A 24825-nucleotide genomic window follows, 5' to 3' on the forward strand; every position below is an offset into this window, starting at 1 on the left:
CCTTTCAGTTCTACTGATTTTTGCTTCACATATTTTGCAGCTCTCTTGTTTGGTGCATATACATTTAGGATTGCTATGCCTTCATTATATAATTTTATTATTATATCCTGTCCCCCCTGTGTCTCTGGTAATTTTCTTTCTAATGTCTATTTTATCTGATATTAATATAGACATTTCTGCTTTCCTTTGATTAATATTTGCATGATACATCTTTTTCTATCCTTGCACTTTCAGCCTGCTTATATCATTATATTTGAAGTGATAAGACAATACATAGTTCAGTCATGTTTTTTAATGTATTATGCCAATTTCTGTCCTTAGACCACCTATTCTTACGTAGTTATTGATATATTAGCGTTTAAGTTTATTATTTTTGTTTGTTTGTTTTCCTTTTTTTAAAAAAATTAATTAATTAATTTATTTTTGGCTGCTTTGGGTTTTCGTTGCTGCCCGTGGGCTTTCTCTAGTTGTGGTGAGCGGGGGCTACTCTTCGTTGCGGTGCACGGGCTTCTCATTGTGGTGGCTTCTCTTGTTGTGGAGCATGGGCTCTAGACACGCGGGCTTCAGTTGTTGTGGCACGTGGGCTCAGTAGTTGTGGCTTGTGGGCTCTAGAGCGCAGGCTCAGTAGTTGTGGTGCACGGGCTTAGTTGCTCTGTGGCATGTGGGATCTTCCTGGACCAGGCCTCAAACCCGTCCCCTGCATTGGCAGGTGGATTCTTAACCACTGTGCCACCAGGGAAGCCCTTGTTTTCCATTTTTCACTTCTGTTTTCTTTTTCCTGCCTTCCTGTGGGTTACTTGAACACTTTTTGAATTCCATTTTGATTTGTCAATAGTATTTTTTTAATAAATTTATTTATTTTATTTATTTTATTTTTGGCTGCGTTGGGTCTTCGTTGCTGTGCGCGGGCTTTCTCTAGTTGTGGTGAGTGGGGGCTACTCTTCATTGCAGTGTGTGGGCTTCTCATTGCGGTGGCTTCTCTTGTTGCAGAGCACGGGCTCTAGGCACGCGGGCTTCAGTAGTTGCGGCTCGTGGGCTTAGTTGCTCCGCGGCATGTGGGACCTTCCTGGACGAGGGATTGAACCCGTGTCCCCTGCATTGGCAGGTGGATTCTTAACCACTGTGCTACCAGGGAAGCCCCTCTATAGTGTTTTTGAGTAAATCGTTCTGCACAGCTTTATTAGTGGATACTCTAGTTGTTATACTATATAAGTTATCACAGGCTACTGGTGTTGTTACTTTAACAATTTGAGTGGAGTGTAGAAACTTTTCCTTCTTTTACGCCCCTTTATCCTCTCCCATTTATAATATAATTGTCTTTAATATTTTCTCTAAGTATATTAGAAGCACAACAGTGTTTAATTTTTGCTTAACTGTCAAACATAATTTAGAAAACTTAAGAGAGAAGGAAAGCATATTGTATTCACCTGTATTTTTACTTATTCTGTTCTTTCATCCTTTTTTAAATTCCAGGGTTCCTTCTTTTATCATTTCCTTTCTGTGTGGAGGACTCCTTTAGCCATTCTTTTAGTGTAGGTCTGCTGGCAACAGGTTCTCTTAGTTTTCCTTGATTAAGAATGTTCTGGTTTCTCCTTTGGTCCTGGAGAATTTTTTTTTTTGCAGGTTATGGGATTCTGGTTTGATATTGTTACCAAACCAAACTTGGGTCCACTCGCCTGTGCGCAGTAAATCCAATTCTACTGACAATAGGTTGTGGTGAAGGAAAGTGCAGCAGTTATTGCAGGGCGCCAAGCAAGTAGTCCCGGACAGCTAATGCTGGAAAAAAAAAACCCCGAACTCCCTGAAGGGTTTCAGCAAAGCATTTTTAAAAGCAAGGGCGCCCCCCTCCAACCCCCCCACAGGGTATGTGATCAGCTTGTGCACAAATCTCTGATTGGTTGATGGTGGGATAACAGGGCAGAATAATAGGAATTAACATTATCAATCCTTAGGCGCCAGTAGGTCTGGGGGGCTTCGTGCTCATGATCACCAAGTAATTAATTTCTTCCATTGGTGGTTTTAGCATCTGTAAAACAACTCAGGAAGTGTGCATCAGATACTATTATCTAGGTACTTCAGAGAGGAGGTATAGCAGAGGATATGGGGGAGGGGTCTGTCCTGAAAAGTCCCCATAGGGTCCAGCTCGGTTACAATTTTTCTTTTTTTTCAACACTTGAAAAATAGTGTGCTTCTTTCCTCTGGCCTCATGGTTTCTGATGAAAAATCTGCTGTCATTTGAAATGTTTTTTTCCCCCATTTTTTTTTTTAACATTGTCAATAATTTTTTATATGAGATCAGGTCCATTTCATCTTAAACTTAGAAATTTCTGCCGTAAAATTGTTTCAACTCTGCATTTAAGAAAGAGCAGTTTTTTAAACATTGTATTTCATGGGAAAATAGTACATATCACAGAAAACTTCCTACTTTGCTGTTTTCTCTAATTTCTCTTGAGCACCGTGCAAAATTATTTCATGTTATATGAGAATCATTTCTCCTCTTATGATAATATTCCTCTTCTCTACTTAGATTTCCTTATCATTTGTGGTTTTGAGGCCAGCTCTTGTACTCACTGAGCCTCTTAATCCCCTATAATTTCACTGCTCTCAGGGAAGAAGTGGGGTTTCTGAGGAATGGGATATTTATTGGGAAGGTTAACTTATTTAGGTTCAGAGAGGCATCATTTTTTCTCTGACTGCTTTCATGATATTTTCCCTTTGTCTTTAATTTTTACAGGTTTAATTATGATGTATTTTGGCATGGATTTCTTTGAGTTTTTCCTGTTTGGGGTTTTCTCAGCTTCTTGAATCTGTAGGTTTATGTCTCCTGCCAAATTTGGGAAGTTTTCCTACATTGTTTCTTTAAGTACTTTTTCAGCCCCACCATGTTTCTCCTCTCCTTCCAGGACTCTGATCTTATTATAGTCTCACAGGTCCCTGAGGCTCTCTTTTTTTTCTTTTTCTTTCTTTCTTTTTTTTCCTTTTCTTTTCTTTCCTTTTTTTAGTTTATTTTCTCTCTATTGTTCAGATTAGGTCATTATTGTTTTGCCTTCCATTTCACTGTTTCTTTCCACTGTCTCCTCCATTCTGCTCTTGAGCCCAACTATCATACTAGGCTTTTCATGTCATTCATTCTATTTTTCAGTAATTTATTTTTCTAAAATTTCCACTCAGCCTTTGCTTGAGTGGGTGGGAGTGGTGAGACAGAGTTTTTCTGAGGTGTCAGGCTGAAGTAGAGTGGCTATCATCTTTCCTGGTCCTTCATTAAAGAGAGCAGGCTTTTGTTAGGCTTTTATTGGTCTGGACCCATTGGCATTTCCAGGTTATACTTCTGCAGCTCTAAGTTTTGGATACATGAGGCAAAAGAAAACCCAGGGAACTCACTGCTGTGTCATTCCTCAGGTCCCGAGGTACCCAGCTTGTCTGCCTTCTTCTTCCCACCTTCCAGAATCTTCTTTTTGTTTGTTTGTTTTGTTTTTTGGTTTTTTTCTTTGGTTTCTTTTGGCCGTGCCATGTGGCATGTGGGATCTTAGTTCCCCGACCAGGGATTGAACCCGTGCCCCCTTCAGTGGAAGCGTGGAGTCTTAACCACTGGACTGCCAGGGAAGTCTCTGTATGTTTTATATATAGCGTCCAGGATTTTTACTTGTACTCAGCCGAAAGCGTAGGGAAAAGCACATGTACTCCATCTTCCCACAGGAAACGTAACTTTTAATGGCTATATAATCTTCCATCTTGTGAATATACCCAAATATTTAGGTTAAATGAATTCCTTTCAAACGTGAAGCCTTACAGTGGATTAAATCAATTTTACAAGTATGGAATATTGTCAGTGAAAAAGGAGTGGAGGCTCTAGGTGACCAAAGTTTGACATAGATTCTAACTACCAGAAATGCTAACATAAATCTTAGATTACACCAAAGTCATGTAAGTGGAAAGTTAGAAGACGCCTGAGAATTATGTGGTCCAGACTTCTGTCATTGTAGGATTTCTTTCTGTAGCATTCCTGATTGATGGCCATCATTCATTCACCAGATAACAGTATGCCAGTTTCTATGCTGCACACTGAAAATAAACAGCCCCAGTTTTCATGACACATAATTATGTCAGAGAAGACACATGGTAAACAAAGGACAGAATGCTTGGGAGCATTTAATACCCACACCTAGCTTATCTGGAAGGTCAGGAAATCCTGTTGAAGGAAGCAACATTTAAACTGAGTCTTGATGGAGAAGTAAGAGTTATGTAGGTTGGTGGGAATCCAGGGACAATATAATACACGGGACAGTTTTGAGTGGTGCAGACTGTTAAGAGTTTGGAATGAGTATCTCTAATGATAGGGTCTCACTACTTCATGAGTTAATCCTTTACAGAGTTAAAAACTCTACATTAACAACTCCTCTGTTATGAAGGCTGCCTTCCTTTGAATTTGCTACTGATTCTGGCCTTGTTTTTGAAGCAACATAGCCTGAGTCTGTGCTTCTACAAGAGAACCTTCCTAATATTTGTTAATCTGCACCTTTCCAAGTAAACATTTTTTATTCCTGCCACAGCTAGACCAATCAGCATCCTTTGTGGCTAACCTCTAGGTAGCTGATAGGGAGCTGAGAACTGAACACAACATTCCAGATATTGTCTAACTAGTGAAAAAGACTGAGTGTTCTGTTACTTCTATCATTAGAAGACTAGACTCTTATTAATGCAACCCAAAATTGCAATAGCTATTTTTTAGCAGCTCACAAAAACAGAAGTATAATTAATAGAAGCACCTTGAAATCACCACTTCTGAAGTACCTTTTCTCCAGAATAGCCTTGATCTCTCCTTTTTGGTCAAGTATTTGCTGTCTGTAGCTCAAACCCTCCTATTTGACGAGACCAAAGCCATCATCTTCTTTCTAAGCCCTAAACTGACCAAAGTACACCTTTGACCAGCACACACCTAGTGAAGCATCCACAGTCATTCTCAAGGTCCCTGGCTTCCTCAGATCCTTAGTGTCTGTCCTCCATTGAAGCTTCCATTGTCACCAGTCCATTTGACAGTTTTGCCCAAAGGATCTGCTGAGAAAAGACAGTCTGCTTAGTGTGTCAGATAGCAATCTCGGAGGAAAGTGTCAGAGAGGGGACTCCCAAGAGAATGGTGGCCTGTATTTTACCACGAGTCTTGCTTCCACTGGTGCACACAGCTGAATTCTGGGGTTTATTGGGATGAGTTAGTGGGTCTATTAAAACTTTCTGAGGCCTGAGGGATATTAAACTAACAGCTTTCTCTAACCTACAAGCTAGAAAGTTTGCCATCTCTGCTTTAAAATTAAATAATTCCAGTTCCCTTAGCATCCTATTTAATTAAACTTTGGATGCAGCAGGTCTGCCAGGACTACAGTAGAAAGCTGTTTGGGGAGGTAAGAATAATGGAACTCTAGGGACCACTGAGGCATCAACTTTGACCTTTCCATTTTACAGAAACTAAGGCTTGAGGTAATAAAGTCACTTACTCAAGATGACAGCTAGTTGCTGAACCCAGACTTGAACTTGAGTCCCTTGAAAGAGAAATCCATTGAGCTCATTTAATTCTCTTTTTACACACAAATCTCCCTCTGAACAGCATGATCTGATTTTGGAATTCTTTCTTTTCCCTTTTGGCCTCTACTTTTGTTCTCTACTATAGCACATTCAGCCATTTGATTATACAAATACTTATACCTGCTAGGCCCAGGGGGTGACACAAAGATGATATGTTCCTTCATGTCGCTTACAGTCTAGTGGGGAAGACAGCTGGATATGCTACTAACTATGAAACTAGACAGGAAGTGACATGAGTGCTATTAGAAGTACAGAATGCTGTGGTATTCCAGGGGACATAGAGATTGCATTCTGTTTTGCAGGTGGAGGGGATTAGGCGGTGAGAAAGGGAGAAGAAGAAGCTACATGAAAGATACAGCATTATAGCTAGATCTTAGAAAATGAAAGATGAAGAGGTATCCATTTCCAGGTGGAGTTAAGAAGGCATAGGACAGGTTTGGGGAATGAGAGATTATCCAGTTTGAAGTACAGGGAACAGGAGGGGGATAAAGCTGGGAAGTTGGTGGAGGACTGATCAGACACTGTTAATATCAGTTAAAAGAGTCTGAACTTTGGAGGGTGGGCAGTAGGGAAACACTAAAGAATTTTTGAGCCAGGGCTTTAAAAAGATACATATGCACAATATATAACGTTGCTAGGGAGATTGCTTAGAAGACTCTTGCAGTCATGCAGTCAAGAGATAATGTTGGCAATGAAAATGGAAAGGAAGTGACAGTGCAAGAAGCATGGCAGAGGTGGCTTCTACAGAACTGTTTGAATCTGCTGGGCAAAGGGACAGAAGAGCAGCAGAGGCTAACACCAGGCTTTCAACCTGAGTGGCTCAGTGGTGTGCTGCTTCATCACTAGAAGTTCAAGAGAAGGAAAAGTTTAGGAAGGAATGAATTGGAGGGTTTCCTGTTGTGCAGATTGAATCTGAGTTTCCAACAGGACATTCAGCTGGAAGTCTAGCACTCATTGGAAATGTGGGTCTAGAAGCGCCGATGAAAGGACTCAGCTTGGAGGTTCTCACAGTTGAAACCGCGCAAGTGGTTGATTTTGCTGAGTTGGGAGGAAGGATAACAAAGAAAGGACGAGGGCCCAGGACAGGGTTTGGAATTGTGGCGGCTGACTGGAGTGGGAGCAATGGAGAGAAGAGAGTCAGTGGAAGAGAGATCAGTTCAGAACCTGGAGAATGTGGTGTGTGGGAGCCCAGGCAGCAGGAGTTTCTAGACAGAAGGGAAAACTCTATTGTAACTCCTGCAGGAGGGCTAAGGGCCATGAGTACTGAGGGTAGAAGACACCTTCCTGGTCTTCATCACATTAAATTCGTTCCAATTTTGTTGGTTTTGATTTTAGGGGATAGCTTTCTATGTTCATATAAATTAAGAGGCACTTACATTCTTGGTCCGGGTGCCTCTTTATGCTCAGAAACCTATAGACACTTCATGCCAGATGTGTGAGAGATGTCGTCATTCTTACTACATATCCAGCGTGAGTCTGAGTACTTACTGGAATTTTCTGAAAAGAACGTATAATACATGGCCTCTGTCAAGATTCTTACTGGAATTTTGGCCTGAAACCCCCAGTCTGTCAGTGTTGTTCCTTATCCGCCTAACCTGTCACGTTAGCGCCTCTACCACTTTATTGCGCCCTGTACTCCATGCTGCCTCTTCCCAGAATTGAAGATATGCCCCAAGGGAACCTGGGCAAGGAGTTATACCTAGGTTTCTGTATATCTCTCATTATTTGTAGATTTTTGTATATAATGTTTCATGCATATGTGTATATCTATTTTTAAAATGTGTCTTAAAGCTATTAGGAGTCATAAATCACAAATTCATCTAAAATTGTTATTAAATTCTTATGGATTTTGGTCATTAAAAAAAAAAATAATATGCCCCAGAGGTCAGTTGCCATTTTTTTTTTTAAAGGAACATTTATCTATTTGTTTGTTTGTTTATTTATTTATTTATTTTTGGCTGCGTTGGGTCTTTGTTGCTGCACGTTGGCTTTCTCTAGTTGCGGTGAGTGGGGGCTACTCTTCGTTGCTGTGCGCGGGCTTCTCATTGCGGTGGCTTCTCTTGTTGCGGAGTACAGGCTCTAGGCATGCGCACTTCAGTTGTGGCATGCGGGCTCTAGAAACACAGGCTCAGTAGTTGTGGCACACGGGCTTAGTTGCTCCGCGGCATGTGGGATCTTCCCGGACCAGGGCTCGAACCCATGTCCCCTGCATTGGCAGGCGGATTCTTAACCACTGCACCACCAGGGAAGTCCTCAGTTGCCATTTTTAATAAGAACATCAAAGGAGGACAGTCAGAATGAAGGGAGAAGGTGCTGATACACATTGTTTTCCAGGCACTATTTAGGTGCTCTGCCTTCATTATCTCATTTAATCCTCATAATAACCCTGTGAAGTAAGTAGTGTTATCCCCATTTTACAGATGAGGAAACTGAGATGCAGAGAGGTTATGTGACTTGCCCAAGATCACACAACTAGTAAGTAAGTGTGAACTCAGATCTGACTCCAGAGCCCATGCTCTTTTCCACTGCATCACACAGACACTCAGAGTTTGGAGTTCTAGAGTTGGTATAGAGACCCAAGAGTCATAGGGAGGTTCTGCCTAGCATTCTGGGGGAAGCCGGCTTTGGGATGTGATATATAAATGGCTGTACCTACTGCTGATACTTGTGTCATTTTTTGCCTTAAGTTCTTTTTAATTATTCACTCACCTTCCTAGTTCTCCCGAAGAAGAATGCTATATAATTTGTGTTCTTTTAGAGACTTACTAACAACAATTAAAGATTGATCGCCTCTGGGGAGTGGAACTGGAGGTGAGGAGGGGTGGGGCAGGAGGCTATTAGTTCCATCACAAGTCCTTCTATACTAAGTGACTTTTTTTATTATTATTATGTTACTTTGACTTTATAAAAAGCCCTCCAAAGGCCAGTAGTATAATTAGAAAACACTATGAATACACAAAAGAACACACTTTGCTAAGTCAATGACCGCGAGATATACTTTTATAAAATCATAATACGTACGTTTTGTGCACCTGTTCTTTTATGTAAAGGTTCGTAATGAGTTTTACAAGGACACACAGGGTGTGATACTGGTCTATGATGTTGGGCAGAAAGATTCCTTTGATGCCCTTGATGCATGGCTGGCAGAAATGAAGCAAGATCTTGGACCTCACGGAAACATGGAAAATATTGTATTTGCAGTGTGTGCCAACAAGGTAACTGCTTTGGAAATGGTATGCTCAACTTTCTAGGTTCATTATGGGAAGAGTGTGGCTGAGTTTTGGGGAATAAATAAAAAGACAAAAATTCTGCAGTCTGAAATATGGGAATCAACAGCTTTTCAAAACAAAGGTCCCTAAAACAAAAACAATTAAAAAATAAAACCTGGCATATCAGGATTTTTATCCATTTTTTTTCACTGGTGCCATACTTGGGGAGGATATTGGTGACTGAGCAGGAGAGGTGGAGCCTAATAATAACACTCTGACCTGATTGGAGGAGGGGAAGCAACTAGGTGAAATGTGGACTGTGGAAAGGTGTGAAGGGCAGACCATGGCCCTCAGGTGTGGCAGGTGTGATGAAGCCAGCTTTCACAGAGGTGAGCAGCAGCAGTGTTCTCAAGGGAGAATGCTGGTATCAGGCACTTGTGGTTTTGCCACAGAAAATCAGTCCACATTCAGTGTAAGTAATTTTTTAATCTTTTTTGTTCCTGATAATTTTATATGCTAGTGCTGGGGTTCACTTAAGAGTTTTTGCCTCAGCAAAGGATTGACAGAGGCCTACTGGGCCTATTCTAGTGGGACATGGTTGGAATCTTCTCTCCCCCTGCCCCCAACTTTTAATTTCAGATCGACTGTGCTAAGCACCGCTGTGTTGATGAAAGTGAAGGACGTCTTTGGGCTGAAAGCAAAGGGTTCCTGTATTTCGAAACTTCAGCTCAAACTGGAGAAGGAATCAGTGAGATGTTCCAGGTAACCTAGCGTTTTATTGTTTTAGAGTTTGTGTCAAGGCTGACCATACCAAATTTTAGTGTAAATTATGAGAAGCAAAAGAGTAATAGGGATTTCTCATTAGAATAAGCTCTTTCTTTTCAGAAGCTAGTAAGAAAGGAAGAATGGGAGAGAGAGGGAGAGAATGAGTGTGTGTGTATGTGTGATATTTGTCTGCTGTCTGTTTTAGACCAGATCTGGCTGCTCATCAGAATTACCTGAGGAAATTCTTCAAAATACAAATTGCTGGGCTCCAGACCTACCGGAAGCTTAATGTTTTGATGGAGCTGAGGAATCTATATTTTGAAAAATCTCTCTAGGTGATCCTGATGATCATCAAGTTTAACAACACTTATTATATACTTACTTAAATGGGACAAAGTTTTTCTTTAAAACCACCTTTGGTTACATTTGTATGCATAATCAAATGAAGGCATTACTTTGGCAAAATTGCCTTGCCATAGCTAATATAATCCTATATCTTAGCCCATGGGGGTACAGTTAGAGACCAGGAGACTATCATTGCAGAATCCAGCCAATCATACGTAAAAGTTCAGTCTCACCGATCACGTAGGCAATAGAAGGATGGACTAACATGGCAACCTGAATAGATGGTCATTTTTTAGAATTTACTAATCTAGAATAATTTTAAGGGGGGGAGACTACCTAAACAACAAATTATAGTCAACTCTTTTTTTTTTAATTTTTCTTTTTTTAAAAAAATTAATTAATTAATTTTTGGCTGCGTTGGGTCTTTGTTGCTACATGCAGGCTTTCTCTAGTTGTGGTGAGCAGGGACTACTCCTTTAGGTGCTTGTGCTTCTTATTGCGGTAGCTTCTCTTGTTGTGGAGCACGGGCTCTAGGCATGCGGGCTTCAGTAGTTGTGGCGCACGGGCTCTAGAGCGCAGGCTCTGTAGTGGCGCAGGGGCTTAGTTGCTCCATAGCATGTGGGATCTTCCCGGTCCAGGGCTTGAACCCATGTCCCCTACATTGGCAGGCAGATTCTTTTCTTTTTTAGGTAAGAAGTGGATTTAATTAATTAATTAATTAATTTACTTATTTATTTTTGGGCTGCGTTGGGTCTTCATTGCTGTGCGCAGGCTTTCTCTAGTTGTGGCAAGTGGGGGCTACTCTTCGTTGCGGTGCGCGGGCTTCTCATTGTGGTGGCTTCTCTTGTTGCAGAGCATGGGCTCTAGGTGTGCAGGCTTCAGTAGTTGCAGCACGCGGGTTCAGTAGTTGTGGCACGCGGGCACTAGAGCGCATGGGCTTCAGTAGTTGCTGCACGTGGGCTCAGTAGTTGCGGCTCGCGGGCTCTAGAGCGTGTGGGCTTCAGTAGTTGTGGCTCGCAGGCTCTAGAGTGCAGGCTCAGTAGTTGTGGCGCACAGGCTTAGTTGCTCCGCAACATGTGGAATATTCCCAGACCAGGGATCGAACCCATGTCCCCTGCATTGGCAGGCGTATTCTTAACCACTGCACCACCAGGGAAGTCCTAAAGTAGATTTATTTAGAGAGAAACACTCTCCACAGACAGAGCGTGGGCCATCTCAGAAGGTGAGAGCGGCCTTGGGAGAAACACTTCACAGACAGAGTGTGGGCCATCTCAGAAGGTGAGAAAGGCTGGCCGGCAGATTCTTAACCAGTACGCCACCAGGGAAGTCCAGTCAACTCTTAATTATAGATACATTTGAAAGTAAGTGGTGGCATGAATAATGCATTTTTTCTTATGAATATATCTGATATTTTGGGAATTTTTAGCATTTCAGATAATGTAGCTATACTATAACGAGTTGTTCTTAATTATCGAGTGGGATTTTATTTAATCTTTTGTACTGAATATCCTTCTAACAAGATGTCACCCCTCCTACTAGAAGACAGGTTTTATCCTTGGCTGACAGGCTGAATTGGGCATCAGTAACGTCTATTTCAAGACCAAGTAAGGTTGATATTGGTTTGCCACTTTTCTATTCTTTTGAATACATAGACTATATAGGTACATAGTTTGTACCTATATGTATGCAATCATGATACTTAACCATTTAAATTAAATTAACCAGTTAAACTTCTGGAGAAGTTTACATCTCATATGAGACTCTTAACAACGTGTGGCAGGTATCGTTCTCATTTCAGATATGAGGACATCTAAGAGTAGTAGTGATTTGTCCAAGAGGTATAAATAACTGTTAGAGATTAAATTTCTTTCAGCACTTTGAAGATACTGGTTCATTCTCTTCTGGCCTCTACTGTATCCCATGAGATGTTAGCACCTGTTCTTACTCTTATTCCTTTATATATAACGTGTCCTTTTTTTCCTCCAGCTACTTTCAAGAGTTTATCTTTGATTTTCAGCAGTTGTGCTATGTGCCTAAGTGTGGTTCTCTTTATATTTATCTTACTTGGGGTTTGTTGATTTTCTTGGATTGGTAAGCAGGTGTTTTTCATCAAATTTGGGAATTTTTTTTTTTAAACCATTATTTCTTTCAATTTTTTTTTAAATGGCTTAATAAATTATAAGGCCAACATTTTACTTTATGATATGGATAGCCTAGTAAGTTACATTATAAGCAAACTCTGTCATAAAATACACCACCCAGGAAATAAAACTTTGCCAGCAATTCCCAGAATCTGTTCCATGTGCTTCGTTTTAATATCAATGTCCGACCACCCCACCCCCTGTAACCACCACCCTAAATTTTATAGTTATCACTTCTTTATATTTCTCTATTGTTTAATCACCAGAATGTGCATCCCTAAATAATCTAGTTTAGTTCTGTCCTTTTTTTAATATGGGATTTTCCTCTCCATCCCCTTCCTTACAATTTATCTGTTGAGAATCCAAGGGCATTTAACCTGCAGTTTCTTGCAGACTGGATTTTGCTAATTGCACACTCATGTTGCAGTCCCACATGTTCCTCTGTCCTCTGTATTTCCTGCAGTTCGGCAGCTGGATCCAGAGGAATGATCAGACTCATCTCCAATCCCTTGGCAAGACTACAGAGGATGCTGAGTTCTTTCGTTATGAGACACAAAGTGTCTGGTTATGATGTTAATAGCAGCTGATGCTCAAAGCCTAAATCCATTAATCCACTGGGGGTTGCAAAACGGTGATATTATCTCTTTTTCATTATTAGAACAGTAAAAAGAGATTTATCTTGTTTTATTACCCATTGGTACAGTACAGACAGGGAAAATGCCTGATATTTCTCCTTTTATTTTCCCATATTCAAGATAATGAATTGATATTCCATCATCCTCTGAAGGTGACCAATTTTTTAAAAATATGTTTATGATGGGTTCCAGTAAACAATTATTATCTTTTCAAGATCAAATTCTCCCATGTTTGGACAGGGGGGGCCTCTTCAGGTGTCTCCTTAATCATTTTGAAATTACATTAGTAGTCAGTAAAGGCTTCTGTTTCAACAAGATATCCCAGGCTTGTCTTTTACACTTCATTTCCAGACTATTTTTCCAAGAAGCTCTCATTTCTTTCGGTGAAAAATGGTACTTTAAGACTACAAGCTGAGTGATAGGGATGCTCATTGGTACTGGATTGGTTAATTTTTTTCTCTGGGTCTCTTCAGTGTGTATATACATGTTCTATACATGTATATATATAGTATGTGTGTATATACATTCATAAGTCTCTATCAGTACTCCCAACCCAAGTTTATAACTACATTTTAAAAAAATTAACCTGTTCTGTATTTTATCTGTATCTCCTTTCTCTAGACATTGAGAATCCTGGTTCTCAAGAAAATTGGGGATGAATTAAAATATCCCATAAATATTCATTTATTCTATCCCACATTATGTACACAATGGTCCTAAAATAACAATATCAGACTACTGCTATGAGCTAAACCAAATGTTTTGCATATGGTCTCTCCTCTGTAGTTGTACTACCTGTGTCATCTGGGCATACAGCCATTGCATATCATACTCTCCCTTTTAGCTCTCAAATTTTTTTTTTTTTTTAAAGCAGAATCTGAATCAGTTGGTTTGGGACTGGGCCTAAGAGTCTGCATTTTTTTTTTTAACCTTTATTTATTTATTTATTTATTTATGGCTGTGTTGGTTCTTCATTTCTGTGCGAGGGCTTTCTCTAGTTGTGGCAAGTGGGGGCCACTCTTCATTGCGGTGCGCGGGCCTCTCATTATCGCGGCCTCTCTTGTTGCGGAGCACAGGCTCCAGACGCGCAGGCTCAGTAGGTGTGGCTCACGGGCCTAGTTGCTCCGTGGCATGTGGGATCCTCCCAGACCAGGGCTCAAACCCGTGACCACTGCATTGACAGGCAGATTCTCAACCACTGCGCCACCAGGGAAGCCCTAGCTCTCAAATTTTTAACTGTACAAGTCACTATGTTTGATGGTCACCACCAACCTTTATGGTGCTGTTTCTCTATTTCAGTTATTTTCTGATTTCTCAGGAAGAGCTTAGCGAGCAGTATTTTCCAAATTCTTGTTCGATGGATAAGTTTGTGCCCTTTATAATTGAAAGTCGATTTTGTTGAACATAAAAGCCTTTGCTTACATTTTCCCTTGAGTATCTTAACACGTTATTCCATTTTCTTCAGGTGTAAAGAATAATTGTGGAAAAGTCTGATGATCATCTTTTTTTTTTCTTTCATGTCACTTGCTGTTCTTGCCTACCCAGAGGATTTTTCCTTTCTTTAAAGTAACTTGTTGTCATTTATGACTTGATGTTGGCAGTTTTGGATCAATAATCTTGGGTATAATAGTGCATTTAAAAAATATTGTTTCAAATCTTTTAAAAATTAACAAAGTTTTCTGAAAATAGGAGTTTTTTTCTTCAGAGACTCCTATTATCTGTATATTGGACCTTCTGCCTCATCTTCAACATCTGTCACTTCCTAATCTTTTAAAGTGTTTTTTTCCATTTTTTTTTTTGATTTTTACCTATTTCTTTTAAGGCATCATCTATCTGTATGTTTATTTGCTTGTGTTCCTTCTAGTTTAGGCTTAATTTCCAAAATTTTTTTCTAATCTTTTCCTGAGCTTATCTTTTTTTTTTTTCTTCTGAGTTTTTCCAATTCTAAATTTCCTTCGTATCCTACACTATTTTCTTAATAACTTCTAGCACATTTTGAAATAGAATGGTTTTGATCTGCTCTGGGGACCTTTCTGGTAGATTTTCATTATTTGTAAAAAATGTTATTCTGCTCTTGACTCTTTTAAATCGATTTTGTAAGGGATTGATCTAAAAACTTTTCTGTGGTTTCTTCTTAAGTAAAAATAATTTTCTTTAACTTTGAGGAGGCATGGGTCATGGGAGCTTCTCAAACCTCAGCTGTTTTGTTGTTGTTGGTTTTTTTGTTTTTGTTTTCAGTGTTCAAAATCAAAAACAGTATTCTGCCGAGAGTTCTTGGTCAACCGTTCCTCCCTCCACTGTATCTAACCTTATCTTCCTTTGTGTCTGTTGTCACCCTCCTGCTCAGTTTTGGTTTTACAGCCAGCAGTGTCTCTTCTGTGGAGCCTTGACAGATACGGCAAATCATTTCAAGAGTTCATATGGACTACATTGCTTCATTCCTTCAGACATTACTGCAGGTCTCCTGCACTCACTCACCACTGGAATGCTCAAAGCCTCTCCCAGTTTCAAATGGCTGTTTGCAACTTGGCCTGCTATGTGTTTCAATAATCATTCTATATTAAGTTCTGTTCTCAGGTCCATTAGATGCCCTATTGCCATCCTCTACTTGTCGCAAATAGATGCCAGTACCACTTTGTAGTCTTGTGGCTTTTGGTAGCTTGTCTTCACCCACTTATATTTCAGGATTTAAGTATATGATGCCACCTAAATTTGTTGTAATGTTGTTCATTAGTATTTTGACTTTGCTATCCAGTTGCTGCTATGCGGCGGTTCGGAGATTGACAAATTACAGCACTGCTGCCATCTTCCCTTTCTTAATTTGTTCTATAACAGGAAACATTCACAGAAAGTTCAAATTTGCTTTTGTTCTTTGTATTTGGTCTTTTCCAGATTTTTTTAAAAATTTTTGTCTCCTTTTAACATTTTTATGCTGCTTCTTACCATGTTATGTTTTTTGTTCCACTCTGACCTCCTCAACTAAGTCTCATTTAAAAATTAAAATGCTCTGGATCCCTTTCCTTTATCCTCTATATCTCAGCCACTTTTACAATTCCTTTACTTCCTGTCAGATTGTCACTTACTTCACTTCCTTACTTCAGATCTTCACTTGCATAGCTGGTTTTCTTTCCAAGAATCTATTCCTTTGCAGAGTATGTACACATCATAGACCCTGCAGATTTAGTATTTTACATTGCACCTAGGACACTAGTTTTAAATATACGTTAAGGAATTTTTAGCCCACACTTCAAAAAAGACATATAGGAGAAACAGGCTATTTTGAAGTTTAAGAATATTAATGATATAAGAAGTAGTTCCTTTCATATGATGCTGAAACCAATTTTCTTTTACTGTCAATCTGTAACCCAGCCAAACTCTTCAGGGAAAACAGAGCACTGCCCCATTTATGCAATGATTTTTAACCCTTCCAACTACCCCTCCCATCCCAACAACTGTATTTCCAATTCAACCCCGAAAGACAGATAGGAAAGGCAGGTGAAAAAACCATAGCTCGACGAAACACAGTAATTTCCTCTAGTATAAAATGACCACAGAATTGTGGTTTTCCATTTACCATCCTTGTACTTGACAACATTACAGAAATCTTTAGAGTAGATTTTTTTTTTTTTTTTTTTTTTTTTTAAAGATTTATTTATTGATTGATTGATTACTATGTTGGGTCTTCGTTTCTGTGCTAGGGCTTTCTCTAGTTATGGCAAGCGGGGGCCACTCTTCATCGCAGTGCACGGGCCTCTCACTATCGTGGCCTCTCTTGTTGCGGAGCACAGGCTCCAGACGCGCAGGCTCAGCAGTTGTGGCTCACGGGCCTAGTTGCTCCGTGGCATGTGGGATCTTCCCAGACCAGGGCTCGAACCCGTGTCCCCTGCATTAGCAGGCAGACTCTCAACCACTGCGCCACCAGGGAAGCCCTAGAGTAGATTTTTGTAAGTTCCAAGGGACTTGCTCAATTAACATTAAAACTTCGAAAACGTGTCAAAACCAAATTTCTCTAGTTAGCTTCTTATGAAAATATAAAAAGCTGAACAAAAACAGTTACATAGTTAATATACAAAATGTACTCTATTTAAAAATAAATAGCATAGATCTAAGAACAAATCTTTCATACTGATAACTGCTTCATTCTCAAACAGGACATGAAATTGATGGAGATTCTCTTGCAGGCAATAGCCTCCCAGCTGCCTGTGTTTATTGGAATATTGCTCTCTGAACACGCATACAGTCAGAATTGTTAAATATATCCTCTTCTTCTGGAGTTAGTTGGATGTTATCTTTGACTGGAGACAGGGGATCTGGCTTCTTACAAGAAGGAAGCTTCTCAGAATCTTTTTTAAACACAAAATTTTTCCAGAGTTCATTGATTTTTATCTGCAATCCTGGCTTGTTCTCGGCATTATGATGATTTCTCTTATGGATACTTGATGGCTTCTTGCTCAGCCCACTGACTCTGGCAGGTACTGAAGGTTTGATCTTGGTTGTAGAAAGATTGTCCACAGAACTAGATTTATACAGCCCAGGAACCTCTGAATCTAAATCCTCACTAGAAGGCTGAGAAAGTTTTGATGCATTTAAATTGTGTGGTGATAAGTCCATGCTTTCCTGAGACTGTGAAGACCAATCCACTTCATGTAAGGGATGAGATTCATCACTTGACTCATCACTCTTTAACTGAGATGCATCAGATGGCTCATTATTCTCAGGCAGAGAGATGGGAGGATCACTGTTTCTAAGGAACTGCTGCAATGCTGCGCTTGGAGAGGGGCTTGGTGTTCTTGAAAAATCTCCAAGACTTCCAGACCAACTGAAACAACTTCTTAGTGTACCCAAGGTGGGTGGTGAGATGGTCCTCGTGAATCTGCTGGTCTTAAAAGACTGAGACTCTTCAGCAATCACAGTCACATCATCTGGAATATGCTCACTTGAATTATGTGCTACACTGATATCTAACAACTTCTTGCCATCTAGACAATCTGATTCATTTACATTGGTTTCTTTATCTGTGACAGCAGTTTCATCTAGAGACTGGCTGCTTGCTTTCTTTGATATACAGTCAGCAGAATCCAGAGAATTGGAAAAACACCTGCTTCTGGTTCCTGGAACCACAACTGCACCACTTTCTTCATTTTTTCTCTGTAAAAATGTTGCAAATTTGTTTATTGTCCTAAGTGGTGTGCTTAAGCTTTTTTTAATAGAAGTTCCATCTACCAGGTCAGGCATAAACCGTTCAGAAGAGTTCAATAATTTATTACCTTCACAACTATTTTTCTTGATCTTCTTTGTAAAGGAAGTAGAATACTGACCCAATAGATCATCTTCTGATAGCTCTTCACTTCTTGGTCTTTTTGCAATGGATGACTTCCTTGGAAGATTTAACCCTTTAGTACTAATCACTAGTTCAATGCCCACAGTACTTGGATTTTCCTTCACCTTTGTAGCATCTGAAACAATGTCCAGCTCAAGTCTAGGGCAATAGTTCTTATGCCAAATGCTATTAATATTAGATGATTTTGACATGTTTTGTCAGTCCAACTATGACTTCTTGATTGCGCAGGCACGGCAGTGTCTGGATTGTAGTCATCAGTCTGTTCGAAAGTATTTATATCTTTATTTCCAAGTGCTATTTGAAGAGCTATAGAATCATCAACATATCGCCCAGCATAGCTTAGTGTTTCAGGATCAGTGTCATCTTCATAGGCATTCAAGGGGATGAGTTTCCTTTTGATGGGATCAAAAACTAGCTGATAGAGGAAGGTATTATTGGCCCGAATAAATCCTTTGATGTAATCTTCTGGTACTGTTATATTCATCTTGAGATAATGTCCAATTTTCTTGATAACCTTTAAAATATCTGGATTGTTGGCTAGTCTCAGTACTTTGCAGGCTTTGGCTAATCCAATCCCACGCAGCGATGAGAGATAGTCACAGCCTGAAAGAATGCACATATAACGGAACTTCTCTTTTGTGAACACATCCCCAAGCTGTTTGCACATTCCTAGCCGAGCCTGATCAACTTCTAGTCCATTTCCAAAGTGATCCTTTTTTTTTTTTTTTTTAAAGTTTTGTTTTGTTTTAATTTTATTTATTTATTCATTCATTTATTTATTCATTCATTTATGGCTGTGTTGGGTCCTCGTTTCTGTGCGAGGGCTCTCTCCAGTTGCGGCAAGTGGGGGCCACTCTTCATTGCGGTGCACGGGCCTCTCACTATCGTGGCCTCTCCTGTTGCGGAGCACAGGCTCCAGACGCGCAGGCTCAGTAATTGTGGCTCACGGGCCCAGTTGCTCCGCGGCACATGGGACCCTCCCAGACCAGGGCTCGAACCCGTGTCCCCTGCATCGGCAGGCAGACTCTCAACCACTGCGCCACCAGGGAAGCCCCCATTTTAAAAATAACCTTTTTACAGCCAAAAGCGAGGCGGTCAGAGTCTTCTGTAATTACAGTTTGTACAATACCAGCCTTGTTAAGATAGGCTAACTGTGCATCTGCTTCATATGGAGCCACAAGACAACCTACTCCCTGAGACCGAGCAGCCTTAATTACGTTGTGGGCCATAGCGTGTGTGATATTGATAGAACGGGTGAAACATTCTCTGACTTCTGAAACCTTCCCCTCACGAAGAAGCTGCTTTCCCTAAGAAGATTGGCTTGTCTTCTTTCTCTTCTAGACTTCTCCACTTCCTTTTTAGAAGGTAAAGTACATCCATCAAATACCAGGATAGGCTTGATCCCATGAGATAGTAACATATTTACAAATTTCATACAAAATCCTACATACTTATCGGTAGGTTCACCTTTGGCTAGTTTTTCAGCACAAGCAACAGCTCCTTTGTGAAGCCAGCAGTATGTATCCACAGCTACTACCTGCCCTTTATACTTCCTCATGTGGACAGGTTCAGAAGCTTCTTTGATAAATTGCAGTAATCCTTGTATCCCCATAGTGCCAAGTTAAATTTTTTTCTAAGTTAGGTAAATATTCTCGAATAAATGTTTCCTCTTCAGCACAATGAGAACGATGGGGGGCCTTAGGCACAAAGCATCCTCAGGAGACTGCCCGCAGCACCAAGTAGTAGTGACAGCATAATGTCACCGCTCCATCTGTCTCACAGGGATTGGCAGGGCGGCCCACAAGCCCTTTCCAGGAGACACGTTCCTTTGGCCTCGTGCTCTGCACAGCCCGCTCCGCTCGCTTCCCGGGGAGGTCCCCCGCCGTCCGTCCGAGGGCAGCCCGGTGAGGGCTCAGAAGCCTATCCCCACGGCCCCCACTCGCCTGGGCCGGAGCACGCTAGGCGGCTGTGGGGAACTCAAGGGGCAGGGGCGCAGGGACGCAGCTGTGCACTGGCGGCCAGACCTTTCAATTTCTTCCAATTTTTTTTTGGCCCTATTCTCACTCTCTTTTCCTTCTGGGACTCCAATTATGTATATATTAGACCATTTTATTTTTTCCCATAATCCTTGAGACTGTTTATTTTTCTTCCATTTTCCTCTGTTTTTCAGATTACATAGTCTCTATTGATCTAATTTCAATCTGCTGTTAAATCTACCAAGTGAAGTTTTCAATTCACTACTTTTCAGTTGTAGAATTTGCATTTGGTTCTTTTGTGTAGTTCCAGTTCTTTGCTGAGATTCTCTGTTTACTCATTTTGAACATATTTTTCTTTATCTCTTTGAAATAGTTATAATAGCATCTTTACAGTCTTTGTCCAATATCTGAACCGTATTGGGTTCAGTTTCTATGGACTGCTTTTTTCTTGACTATGGATCACATTTTTGTTTCTTTGTATGAGTAGTGATTTTTGATTTAACACCAGACATTGTAGACAATACATTATAGAGACTCTAGATTTATTTTCCTCAGAAGAATGTTGGTTCTTGTTTCAGCAGGCAGTTCAGTTATTGGCAGATTACACTGAACTTGTGTAAGCTTGACTTTTTGCTTTAATAGCAAAGATCTGAAGGAAGCCCAAAGTGTTTCCCAAGCCCTTCTAATTTGGCAGGACTCAGCCTGCAAATTCTGTCCCCCTTGCAGATCTTGTCAGTTCTTGGTTTTAGGTTTTGTTAGGATGAATCTAACTCCTAAGACAAAGCCTTTCTGTGCTGTCTCAGCTAGATGCTAGGGGTATTAATGAGATGTTAAGGCAGTCTGTCTCCTCTGGCAAGGCCAAATTCTGGTGTCCCCAGGATGGCTCTTCCACTCGCACCACTAGTCAGTTCTGTTCTCAACCTCTTAGTAGCTATTATCTGATAAGCCTCAGGTGATCTCATCCTATGTATTTATAGCCTAGCCCTCAGCTACAAACTAGTACGGAACCTTCACATTGACTTCTGGGGCCCAACTCTGCACAACTCCCTCCTATCCAAGGCCGTACTCCACAGATTCTAGCCACTTCAGCATCCTCAAGCTCTCACCTCTGCCTCCTTGGCTCAGTGGGACTTTGTGTCTGCTCAGACTCTGGCTTTCTGTGACAGGGTCAGGAAATGGACTCCAGGTAGAGGACCAAGGAGCAGTCTTGCACTTGCTGTTGTCCACTACCTGAAAAGAGTTACCTCATATATTTGTTCACTTTTATAGTAGTTTATGGCAGGAGGTTCAGTCCAGTACCCATTACTCCAGCATGGCTGGCACTCAGACAAGGAATTTGAACAGACTTTTGACTTCAGTTCTAGCATTCTCTATATCACCACAGCTAGCCTTCTATAACATTATGTGTTATGGGTAAATGCTTGTGCCCTCAGAAATCTGTGAGTGTTTATATTTTAGGTTAACTTACAGACTAGAAGAAAATCTTATTGATACGTAGCACAAGCAAACATTTGGGAACTGTGATCCCTTTTAGGTTGCTTTTATTTTTTTAGATTAATCTTGGGTAGAACTAATGGATAGTCTTTAAAAAAAAAAAAGGGTAACAGAGTGTAATAAACTATTCTGTAAGTACTTAGAAGTAGTGCTTTCCTGCTGGTTCAATTTAATCAATACTTTCTTTGTTTCCTATATATTTAATAGACACTTTATGTCAGGAAGGAACTTGGTTTTATCTTACACTGTTAACACAGAGCAGTATTAAGATAGACTAAAACTAAGTTAACACTTCTCTTGTCTTGGTATCTAACGGCTTTTCCTTTGACACCCCTTTTCACATGTCAAGGCTTCTTGTTTAGGTTGCCAAATTGATTAGCTAATACTGGAGATAAAAAAGAGGAGTCAAAGAAAAGGATAAAATTTTTAGATGATAATAGGCACTATAGAAATATCTGGAAAAAAAAGAGGAAGAGATTAAAAAAGAAATGGAGGGATGAGGAGATAAGTCAATTTAAAAGCAGCCATAGTGTATTAAATTAGTCTTTTGAGTGAAGTTATTCAACAACAATAATAGTGCATAGAGCATGAAATATGAGCAGGATCAAAAAATAGTTTTCACTTTGAAAAACATTATAAAAATAGGAAAAGAATATCAACAGTTTACAGAACAAGAAAAGACCGATAAGCAGATGAAAAGATACTCAATTTCATTTATAATTAAAGAAATGAAATAAAAACTGTGAGATACACATCAGCTTGGCAAAAGTGAAGATGTATGATAATGCCCAATGTTGACAAGGGTGTGGGGAAATAAGCACTCCCATACACAGTGATGGGAGTATAAACTGGTATAGCCTTTTTGTATGAAAGTTGTCAAAATTGAAAAGTAAAATGCACGTACACTTTTATTCAGTAGTTATTCTTTTAGGAATTTATCCAAAAGCAGTATTCCCACAAGTGTGCAGAGATATATACACATAAAAAAATATTCACTAAAGCACTGTTTGTGAAAAAACCTAGAAACAATTGACCTTTCCAAGAATAGGGAGTTGGTTAAATAAATTATGGTATAGTCACACAGTAGAATACTGAACAGTCATTTAAAAGGAGGAATTGAGGAGGGGAGGGTAAGCTGGGACGAGGTGAGAGAGTGGCATTGACATAAATACACTACCAAATGTAAAATAGATAGCTAGTGGGAAGCAGCCGCAAAGCACAGGGAGATCAGCTCGGTGCTTTGTGACCACCTAGAGGGGTGGGACAGGGAGAGTGGGAAGGAGACGCAAGAGGGAGGGGATATGGGGATATATGTATACATAGAGCTGATTCACTTTGTTATACAGCAGAGACTAACACAACATTGTACAGCAATTATACTCCAATAAAGATGTAAAAAAAAAAACTAAGCAAAAGAAGGAAGGAAGTGTCTATATGCAGCTAGAGAAAGGTTCCAAGATTTATTATTATGTGAAAAAAAAATGCAAGGTGCTAAGCAGTGTGTTTAATCTGCTCTCTTTTATGTAAATGCATAGGGTTTGGATGTGTGTATGGACTGGGTACTGATAGAAAATTATTCTGGAAGGATACTGAAATAATATATTAACAATGGTTACCTCAAGGAGAGGAACTTGAGGGGTAGGGAGACAGTTTTCATTTTACACTTTTTCCTACTATTTGAATTTTTCTAACAATATTCACGTACTAGTTTTTTTTTTTTTTTTTTTAATAGTAATCTTTTATTTATTTATTTATTTATTTTTATATTTTATTTTTGGCTGTGTTGGGTCTTCGTTTCTGTGTGAGGGCTTCCTCTAGTTGTGACGAGGATGGGCCACTCTTCATTGCGGTGCGCGGGCCTCTTCACTATCGCGGCCTCTCTTGTGGAGCACAGGCTCCAGACGCACAGGCTCAGTAATTGTGGCTCACGGGCCCAGTTGCTCCGCGGCATGTGGGATCTTCCCAGACCAGGGCTCGAACCCGTGTTCCCTGCATTAGCAGGCAGATTCTCAACCACTGCGCCACCAGGGAAGCCCCCCATGTACTAGTTTTTAATTTCAAGTGTGGTTATCTGAGAGTAGGATTATAAGCCATTGAAATTTTATTCCTTATCCTTATTGTGTGCTTAAATATATATATATATACACACATATATGTATGTATAGTATGTATAGTATGAAAGAAAAAAATCTTCCAAAGTACATTTGCTTTATTGTGAATTTTAAGTTTTTGGAATACATTAAAATTCTTTAAGTTGATGGTTAGAAGGAATTCCTATTTTCTCAAAATCAGTTCTCCTCTGGGATGTGTTTTCTTTTTGCAGACCTTTTATATATCCATAGTTGATTTATGTGAAAACGGCGGGAAACGTCCTATCACAAATAGCAGTGCTAGTTTCACCAAAGAACAAGCAGACACCATTCGCAGAATTCGAAATAGTAAAGATAGTTGGGACATGTTGGGAGTCAAACCTGGGGCCTCAAGGTAAGCAGTGCTCTCAGATATTAGTGCTGCCTTCTGTTATAGAAAAAGACTCAATCATCAGAATTATAGTGCGATATCTTCTTGTAATTGGCTAGAAATATGAAGATGTGTGGAAATATCTTGGATTACTTAATAATGCTCCTTCACTGAATTAAGTGAACACCAAAGGGAGAAAACAGAGGGCACAATTACCTAATGTGGGAACTATGTAGTTTGTGTATTATATAAGTACCTTCTGAAATTATATGCTCTGCTTTTGTTGACTAAGAGCCTTGAAGCTAATGTAACCTCAAAAAAAAAAAATTCTTAAATCATAGAATTTTAGAGAAGGAAAGAGTGTTAGCCATCAACCTGTCCAAACATTTCATTTCATAGGTGGGAAAACTGGGACTCAGTGAGACTAAAAACACAGTCAAGGACCCCAGGAGTTAGTGGTAGAATTGGTTCTTGACCCTGAGCACTGTGCGTCTGCCTGTCTCTATCTCTTTCTATCTCTGTCAGAAATCCTGCTAGTTCCTCGTCTGTGTGTGTTTATATTAAATTATTTTATTTTATCCAAAATAATTATTTGGGAGAAAAGGAAATACAATCACTACTCTTTGTGAAAGAATAAATCATTATCCAGCATGATTATATAACTTTTCCCCCCAGTTTTATTGAAATATAATTGATATACAATACTGTATAAGTTTAAGGTGTACAGCATAATGATTTGACTTACATATATTGTGAAATGATGACCACAGTAAGTTTAATTAACATCTGCCATCTCATATAGATACCAAAAAAAATGTTTTTTCCTTGTGATTAGAACTCTTGGAATCTACTCTCTTAACAACTTTCAATTGTTATATAACT

The 24825-nt window shown here is 39.8% G+C and overlaps 2 protein-coding genes across 6 annotated transcripts in view; one reads left to right on the forward strand and one right to left on the reverse strand.

The window, feature by feature from the left end:
• DNAJC27 (DnaJ heat shock protein family (Hsp40) member C27) overlaps window positions 1-24825 on the forward strand; it is a 48680-nt gene that overhangs the window by 16320 nt on the left and 7535 nt on the right. For 3 of the 5 annotated variants that reach the window (XR_009497085.1, XR_009497084.1, XM_059893486.1), the window contains exons 4-6: window positions 8628-8792; window positions 9426-9548; window positions 23807-23967. Coding sequence is in view for 3 of the 5 variants with exons in the window: in XM_059893486.1 (XP_059749469.1) it covers window positions 8628-8792; window positions 9426-9548; window positions 23807-23967 (449 nt within the window). In the remaining 2 variants the exon portion in view is untranslated. Of the gene's footprint in view, window positions 1-8627; window positions 8793-9425; window positions 9549-12500; window positions 12763-23806; window positions 23968-24825 lie in introns of those variants that run through there. The other 2 variants (XM_059893487.1, XM_059893488.1) reach the window with 2 other exon arrangements.
• LOC132377055 (exonuclease 1-like) lies at window positions 16879-19728 on the reverse strand. Its single transcript, XM_059943021.1, is given in 4 exon segments — window positions 16879-18200; window positions 18203-18725; window positions 19057-19322; window positions 19325-19728. Coding segments are annotated over 4 exon segments (2412 nt in total). The 5' UTR covers window positions 19626-19728.

Source organism: Balaenoptera ricei, chromosome 13 (genome assembly GCF_028023285.1).
Source record: "Balaenoptera ricei isolate mBalRic1 chromosome 13, mBalRic1.hap2, whole genome shotgun sequence".
NCBI classification, from domain to species: domain Eukaryota; kingdom Metazoa; phylum Chordata; class Mammalia; order Artiodactyla; family Balaenopteridae; genus Balaenoptera; species Balaenoptera ricei.